The sequence below is a fragment of the Lactuca saligna genome, chromosome 4, assembly GCF_052625555.1.
Source record: "Lactuca saligna cultivar CGN05327 chromosome 4, ASM5262555v1, whole genome shotgun sequence".
Classification (NCBI taxonomy): domain Eukaryota; kingdom Viridiplantae; phylum Streptophyta; class Magnoliopsida; order Asterales; family Asteraceae; genus Lactuca; species Lactuca saligna.
Window position 1 is genome coordinate 24,924,639 of NC_136420.1, and position 9,403 is coordinate 24,934,041.

The window sequence follows — 9,403 nt, forward strand, 5'->3', positions numbered from 1 at the left end:
TCGGATTAATGAATGGACTCGACGAGTCGGTGAGGTGACTCGATGAGTCCGTGCTGTTGGCAGAAAACCTAAATCTTTGGTCCCGAGCCATATTTAAAGGCACTTATGGCCTTCAATTGCGATATTTCCCATAAGTGAGAACCCTAGCGAGCTTGAGTGTGTAGAGCGGGAGGAAGAGCTATCTTGAGCTTTTTGGTGTGATTTTGCAAGAAAGGAGAAGAGTTCCAGCAAGAGGGACCAAGGAAGGTTATTGTTCCGAGTTATTCAAGCAAGGAGCTTCATTCTGAGGTACAAAAATGAACCCCTTTCCTTCCCTATTGTGTAGATTCCATTTTAGGGTTAGGGCTTGAATCACTTCATCTTTGGGGTTTTGAATGCCTCAAACCCGTCTTGCAAGTTTGTGTTATAGATCTGGACCCTTCTAGGTCCAGAGAGCCGAGAATATGAAGCTTTAGTAGACTAAACCTTGGGGTTTGAAGTTAGGAATCTGGACCCTTCTAGGTCCAGAGAGCCGAGAATATGAAGCTTTAGTAGAGTAAACCTTGGGGTTTGAAATTAGGAAGCATTTATGGGATTTTTATGGTATATATAGTTACTTTCATCTTACACATAGATATGAAGTATTTTATATAAATTACGTGCTATGTGTCCATATTATTTGAATACTTGCTGTATATGCTGGATGAACGATTTTATTCATGTTTTAAAATATTTAAATGATATATTTATTTTATATCTACAAATATGTTACGGATGAAACATGGGTAGATGAAATAGTTGGTGTGTGATGAAATAAAATGATGAGAGATATGTGATGATAGAAAGGTGATAATAATTAGGTAAATAAATGATGATGAATAGGTGATGTAGGATGAAAGGAGATACCATAACCTTAACCGACAATGTGGCGATGTAGTCATCTACCAGAGTATAGATGGCGACCACAGACTATTCTAGACAACCCAGTGGAAACACCAGCAAGCCCATAACCTGTAGGTGATAAATTACGAGTTCAGACGATGTTGTAACTACGTATTCATGCGATGATACTCTAACCCCTTACTATGAATTACGAGTTCAGATGATGTTGTAACTACGTATTCATGGGATGTTACAAATTCCGCATGCCAAACCAATGGTTATAATTCACATTAGTGAGAATGGTTCATTTTTTTTTTGTAAAACCAAAATCAGATTGAAAATTTTGATTTTTTATTTTGGAAAATATCAAACCATTGGTTTTTTATTTCGGTTTCGTTTTTTTTTTAAATATATTTTCAGGGTTTTTTTTATTTTTTTTTTATAGATTTCTTCATCAACAAATGTTGCTACAATTTAACAAAAATAAATAATTGGCTAAAACATAATACAAGAGGAAATTTGTTCACATTTAGTCATTGAACTTTTTAGAGGGAAACGAACTTTCGATTTTGTTCATATTTAGTCACTAAACTTTTTTTCGTTATCTATATGCCACTAAACTATTGAAACTGTTCATATTTTACCCTTATGACCGGTAATAGCCGATCATAAGGGTAAAATGTGAACAATTTCAATAGCTCAATGACAAATAGATAACGAAACAAAAATTTAGTGACTAAATGTGAAAAAAAATCGAAAGTTTGTTACCCTTTCAAGTCATTATCCCTTATAATTAAAATCATCCGGTATGTACTGGAGAGGCAATAAATACATCTCTCCTGTACTCTGGTTTTTCACAAACCTTTTTTTTACGACCTAATTTCCTTTAACTTATTTTTTGTTTTGTTTTATAAAACTTAGTTTTTCTAAAAACATTTTGTCAACTTTATGTTAATTTTTCATAAGTGATTTTTTTTTTTTTTTTTTTTTTTTTGGAATTAATGTAAACATTAGGTACCGACTTGCAATTAGCAAAACTTCGGTTTCTCCTAAATCTTGAACCTGATATTGCGGACCTCGCCCGAACCATTTCCATGGCTTCTCTGATCTTCTTGAGATCAATCAGAAAAACCAATAAATTACTACCCTTCACTTACCCCATTAGCATCATAAACTCCTACTTCTTATCTTCACTCTGCCACCAAACAGACCCACAACCGCAACCATCATCACAACCGCCGCCAGTAGCTAAGAAAGTGCCATTCAAAGTCTCAGCTCATGGGGCTTCATGGGAAGATTCATATCACTGGATGTCTAACACCAATGACCCTGATTTCCTCAAACACCTTCACCATGAGAACGCCTATTCGGAAGCGTTCATGGCGGATACCCGCAACCTGCAACAAAATCTATTCTCCGAGATGATTAGCCGATTGCCTGGTCAGATTTCCACTCCGCCTGAACGTTGGGGCCCCTGGTAAAACCCTCATCTGGCTTTCTTTCTCTCAAGCTAACCCATTTTATATAAAGTGCGAAAATTTGACTTTTAAGGTCTTACCTATTGATTTCCAAATACGTTTAGTGTCATTAACAATATTAGAACATGTATACACCAATCGACAAAAACCCTACTTTGCGTGTGGTGTTAATCAGGTTGTATTATCAATATATACCAGAGGAAAAAGAATACCCAATTTTATGTCGGAAGTTGGCAATCGAAAATACAAATTGGGTAAAGCGTGTGATCAATTATCCAACAATTAGATCTTCAAATGAACAAATTTTACTTGATTGGAATGAAATTGCAAAAGAACATGGTAAGTTTACGTTTACCCCTTTCTTATATTTATTAAATACTTGCATATCTCTAATTGCATATTTTCAGGGTATGTTCATGTGGGCACATGTAGAGTATCACCTGATCACAATTTTCTAGCATACACCATTGATGTAACTGGTGAAGAACACTTTCTTCTTCAAGTTAAGGATCTTCAAAGTGGGACCCATATTCCTTCAATAAGAGTTGAAAATGTTGTTAGCTTGGCATGGGCTCAAGATAGCCATACATTGTTTTATACACTATGTGATCAAACCCAACGACCTTATAGGCAATTTTTTTTTTTTCATAAAACCAATTATATTGTTTGAATTTTAGTCATCTTTACTAATAAATGTAACAAAAAAACAGAGTACAATACACAACATTGGGATCAGATCATGTCATGGTGTATACAGAAAATGATCCGAGCTTTTGTGTAGACATCACAAGTACAAAAGATGGAAAATTCATAACTGTGAATTCAAACACAAGGACTTCATCAGAGGAAGGAACTTATCTAAATCAATTAATTTGTGTATATATATATATATATATATATATATATATATATATATATATATATATATATATATATATATATATATATATATATATTTTCATGGTTTATTTTGAATCTTGATGATTGTAAATTTGAAATACAGGTGTACATAATAGATGCAAATAACCCACAAGATGGTTTACAAAAAGTGCATACTCGTGTTTCTGGTGTACAATTTTTTTTGGAGCATCATAAAGGATTCTTCTATATTCTAACAAATGCATCTCAAAAGGAGTTATTTGATGCAAACTATTACTTGGCTCGATGCCATGTTAATGATATACACTTAGCTAATTGGCAGGTTTTTCTTTCTACTCATATTCCATTTAGTAGTTTCTTTGTTGTTGTGATTAAGTGGGAACTTTTTGTTTTTTTAGAAAATAATTATACCAAGTAAAGGTAGTGGAATACAAGACATGGATATTTTCGATGAGCATATAGTACTTTACCTCAACAAAAAGGATTCCCCTGTAATTTGTTCTATCAAAATGCCTATTCAATCCAATGATGAGGTATAATTACATAAAACCCCATATCATGTTTGTTGATTGTAAGATCTTTATGTATTTTCAAGATTTTTGAGTTGTTTTTGTTATTGCAGAAAGAAATGGGAATCGATGATCTTGATCCTTGGTATTTCCCTTTTCCATCAAACTCATGTAGTGTTCTTCCAGGGTCAAATCATGACTTCATGAATTCAGTATACCGAGTTGTGCTTTCGTCTCCAGTGGTATAAATTTTATCATTCAAGAAGAACATCCTCTATAGTTCGTATGCATTGTATAAATGAACTTGTAAAGGTCCAAAAACTTGTACATAACATATTAAATCATATCTTATGATATAATAATTAGTTATATACTATCAAAAACATTATTTTCATATAAATAATAATTCCCAACTAAATACAAGAGTTGATAATATTTATTAATATTCACTAAGTGATTACTTGATAAAGGTGTGACCTTATATGATCATATGTTATTAACAATATCATTCTAAAGATACTACTTCATGTTGTCAACCGTAGATGCCCGATTTGATCGTTGACTATGACATGTCACGAAGAACTTTGTCTATTGTTCATCAAGAGGAAGTATCAGGAGTTTCTTCAAATGAAGAACACGAATGGTTGAATGTTTCAGAAACATATTCTTGTGAAAGAAAAGAAGTGATTTCCCATGATGGAACTTTAATTCCTTTAACAATCTTGTATTCACATAAAACACATAAAAGAGGCGAATCGTGTGGGATTCTTCATGGGTATGGATCATATGGAGAAGTTTTGGACAAAAGTTGGTGTTCTGATAGATTCAGTTTACTTGATCGTGGTTGGGTGGTTGCATTTGCTGATGTCAGAGGTGGTGGTGGTGGTGGTGGTGATGACGTGTCATGGCATAAACGTGGAAGTGGAATGAACAAATTGAATTCAATATATGATTTTGTTTCATGTGGAGAATATTTAATAAAAGAGGGGTATGTTTGTAAAAACCAACTTGGTGCTATTGGACATAGTGCTGGAGGTTTTCTTGTTGCTGCAGCCATTAATATGAATCCAGAGTTATTCAGAGCTGTCATTTTAAAGGTTCCATTTGTCGATGTGTGCAATACGTTATTGGATCCAAGTTTACCACTTACATTATTAGACTATGAAGAATTTGGAAATCCTCAAAAGGAATTGGATTTCAATTTAATTATGAAGTATTCTCCTTATGATAATATACGTAGAGGAGTCTGTTATCCTTCAATGCTTGTGACATCATCATTTCATGACTCGAGGTAAAAAGTTATTTTGAATTAAGTAGGAGACTTTTTTATTTTTTTTATTTTGAATTGATGTGTAAAATATTTTGTTTGTAGAGTGGGAGTGTGGGAAGGTGTGAAATATGTGTCGAGAGTAAGAGAAAGGACATGTGCCAATTGCTCTCGTTTAGTGATTCTGAAGACGAATATGAGTGGGGGCCACTTTGGTGAAGGAGGGCGTTTTGGTCATTGTGAGGAAATGGCGTATGATTATGCTTTCTTGATGAAGGTTATGGGTCAATTTAGTTAAAATGGATTGTAATCGAAATCAAAATATATGTAATGAAGTTTCTAGAGATATGGAATCAGGAAACTTGATTAATACTTGGATAGAAATCACAAGAATAACCAATTTTGTAATTTAGTTGTTTTGATGATGATTATGAATGTGATTAAACAAGAATTGTGTTTTGGGCATGGAGGTGGATTTATAAAATGGAGAACACATAATTCTAGATTTTTAAAGTGAATCATGATCGTTGACTAGTCTTTAGCCTTTTTCCTCTTGAGCAATTGTGCATTGCGAAAACATTAAGGGATCTACCTTCAATAATTTTGTTAAAAATATCATATGCAATGAATGTTGTACCTATTCAACTAAATGAATGTACCATATATTTCATTGATTTGTACCATACGCAATAAATATTGTACCGGCCCAACCAGTCAAAGAACTGGAAAAACCGGTACGGTATGCCTCAATCGGTCCGGTCCATGTTTAGTAGAATCCTCTCAAATCGGTCTGTTCTAAATGCTAGACTAGATTTTTTTTGGAACGGACGATATATAAAAAGAAAGAAATAACTCAAGTGAGAAGCTAGAGAAAATTACATGAAACAGTTTAAAATCCGGGAAGAGCTCCCAGCGGCTCATTCAATAGAACTATTAGATCTACATTTAATCCAATTCAAGGAATTAATACTAATATCATCCGCAGTTAACATAATCATCCGTCTTTCGTTCCTAAAGAGAATAACATTGCGTGCCCTCTGGATCATCCAAAGAGTAGTATAGACAATTGACAACCTCGTCTTTTGCAATCTTTTACTTCGTGTTGAGTAAAGCTAATAACTCATCACAAGAAATGCAAACAAGAAGACTTGACCACCATCCATCTCCATATAACAAAAGCAAAAGAAGAACATGAGAATAAGACATGATCCGTGCATTCATCATGGACATGAAAGAAGAGATAAACGTAGGAGGAAATCCGAACACCGCACTTGATTAGATCACAGAAGTGGGAATTTTGTTTCTACACAATCGCCAAACAAAACAATTGACCTTTAAGGGCACTCAGGATTCAAGCAATCTTCACCAACGTTTTTAGACATAAGATAACAAAGAGATTTAACAGAAAAACCATTTCTTCCATCGTCATTCAGCAGCCACTTGCCACACCCATAATAAAATTGAAAATCATCCAACAAGTTAGTCAAATCATAAAATTGTGTATACTCATGCCCCCTTCTAAGATGCCTTGATCAATCCAAACAATAAATAGAGATTTTTCCATCTCCACTAACAATCCTTTCTCTCTCTCTCTCTCTCTCTCTCCTAAACAATTTTTAGTAAAAATCTCTTCTCTCTCTCTCTCTCTCTCTCTCTCTCTCTATTTTTAGTAAAAATCTCTTCTCTCTCTCTCTCTCTCTCTCTCTCTCTCTCTCTCTCCTAAACAATTTTTAGTAAAAATCTCTTCTCTCTCTCTCTCTCTCTCTCTCTCTCTCTCTCTCTCTCTCTCTCTCTCTCTCTCTCTCTCTCTCTCTCTCTCTCTCTCTCTCTCTCTCTCTCTCTCTCTCTCTCTCTCTCTCCCCACCTAAACAATTTTTCTTCCTATAAATTACACATATGTTAGTAAAAATCTCTTTAAGAGTGTGTTAGCCAACCAACAATCTTCCCAAAAGAAAGTTTTATCATTTTTACCCACAGCCTTCTAAAGGTTAGTATTTTGTTTAATTATAAAATTCATGTATATTATTTTTTAAAAATACCTTATTTTCTCATTAAATTTTATTAATTTGATAAAAACGAAGAATGTTTTGTTTAATTTAAATTGATTTTTTTCCACCGAATTTGAATTAGAATTTTATTTTATTGAGAATAAAAACTTCCTTTTGCGGATAACTTCAATAAAACCCATATCTAGACTCTAGTAGATTTTATTTTAAGATAACTACTTTAATTACAATATCTTTTTACAAATGATTCTGTTAACTGAAAATATGTTTGATTATTTATTGTGGAACACAAAACGTTTCCAATCTAACACCCTGTCACCCTCTCATGATCTCACCCGGAACAATTTCATGGTCGTAATGCTTCAAAATTCAAATCTATATAATTTTCAACAATTATATTTTTTGTTTTTAAAAACAACTATCCATGTTAAACTACCTTATCAAATTCGACGTTTAGATGAAACCAATTTACGTACATTGTCAAATAGCCATGAACAAATAAAGGAAAAAAAAATCTGAATAACCATGAACAAAATAAAGGAAATAGAAAACTAAGCGGCGCCGTTTTGAGGGTCAACATCTATCCAAACATGCAATTGCAAAGCACAACTTCTCATCTCTTCGAAACGACCAAACCTGAATCTTTTTGTTTATCTTCAAATCCTTTTCATTCGCCTTCACAAAGCGGTTCCATTCGGTTTTGAGGACGTAGTTGCTGGTGCTGTTCATGTGCCACATCTTCAACATCATCGGCTTCTTATGCATCTCTAATCTTGGCCCCAACAATCTCACTTCAAACTCCTTCCCATTTTCCAAATCTCCTATCTCATTTTTCCTCAAGAACTCATCCGGTTTGATCACTTGTTTCATCGGCATATTCAACCTGTTCTGGTTTTCTTCCAAATCACTTCTGTACAATGTTTTCTGGATAACCACCTTCGCTTCTTTCCCCTTCAGCTTATTCGTAATGAACTCTTCCAACTCCTGGGTTATCTGGTTCTTCACAATCTCCACCTTCTTGTTCTTCTCTACTGTTGGCGTACTTTTGGACCTTTTTCTTTCTTCAAATGCGTTCATCTCATTATTGGTGATGAACTGTTTCAACTGTTGGGTTACCTGGTTGCTCACAATCTGTGTAGTAGGTTTAGGTTGTTGAATCTTTCTCTTCTTCGTAGGACGTTTGCACAGCATTTTTCTTTCTTCACACTTAATTTGCTCGGCTAAGGCATCTTCTCGAGCAAACTTCATCATCTTTTCCTCATACAATTCCATGATCTTTTTTCGATAAAATTCTCTTTCAGCCTCGTTCTCAACCACATCCTCCCCGGCCAGTAGATAATATTCATCATTATCATCGTCCTCAAATGCCATACAAGCAGAATGGGCACGCTTGTTTCTTCCTTTTGCATTCTGTGCCAGTAGATTTCCCATTGCTTTTCAATGAAGAATTTAAGACTTTCAATGAAATCTCTAAACAGAAGTAGAATGTGAAATCGGATATGAATGATTAGTCCTTGCGTTGCTATATTTATACACGCGGAAGTGTTAGTTTTGGAGTTGAGCAAACGTTGTAATGCAAATAGGAAGGTTATTATTTAAGGAAAATATATGGTTTTTTAGATACTTATGATTAAATATCTGCAATGCTGTTGATACGTAAACATAGGAAGGTTTTCAATTAGAATATGAAGAACCAATAGTATATCCCATATTTATCGGAGATCATTAGATTTTTTTTCAAAATTTGTTAATTACTAGATCTCTCCTAAGTGTATCTTATTCTCAAAAAAGGACAGTTTTTGGTTTCTTGTTACCGAATTAATTACAAGTACTTGTAATCTTATCATATCACCTGACTTCATATATTCCCTACTTACAACCATATATGTACGTAAACAAAAAACCAAACATTTCATAGATCCGTAAAATATCCATATAAAATATATTTTAGATTTATTATGTAACTATTAAATATACAAACATATATTAATCAAGTTCATATTGGTAAATTAAGAACTATAATAGGAAAGAAATTGCTACTTGGTTAGTTCTAACTAATTGTCTCGTTTGGGGTTCAAATTTTATTTGACGCACTTTAATGTTTATCTTCATGAAGGTCTTGAATTGCTCTTTAGGTTCAAAACGTAGTAACTCGTTATTTATAAAGAAATGGTCGAGTTGATATTTCATCGAAGATTTATCTGGTTTCATGATAAAATTACTTATAGCTTGTATGCTGGTTTTTTGTATTTGATAAAAAAATAAAAATAAAAATAAAATCACATTGTTAGGCTTCTTATATGATTCAACCACTTCTCATCGTATGATAAAATCATTGTGTATATATAATATATAAAGTTGAAGTAGGTTGTTTTACACTAAAACAATTATCGGCTATGGTAA

At 33.6% G+C, this 9,403-nt stretch overlaps 1 protein-coding gene across 1 annotated transcript; it reads left to right on the top strand.

Moving 5' to 3' along the window:
* The first annotated feature begins 1,906 nt into the window (after positions 1-1,906).
* Positions 1,907-5,445, top strand: LOC145041402 (Prolyl oligopeptidase family protein). Its single transcript, XM_078989461.1, has 9 exons — positions 1,907-2,338; positions 2,515-2,678; positions 2,747-2,969; positions 3,050-3,183; positions 3,341-3,540; positions 3,617-3,751; positions 3,841-3,969; positions 4,270-5,018; positions 5,100-5,445. Exons 1-9 carry the CDS (start codon positions 1,956-1,958, stop codon positions 5,290-5,292), a joined length of 2,310 nt encoding a protein of 769 aa, XP_078845587.1. The 5' UTR covers positions 1,907-1,955; the 3' UTR covers positions 5,293-5,445.
* The last annotated feature ends 3,958 nt before the right edge of the window (positions 5,446-9,403 follow it).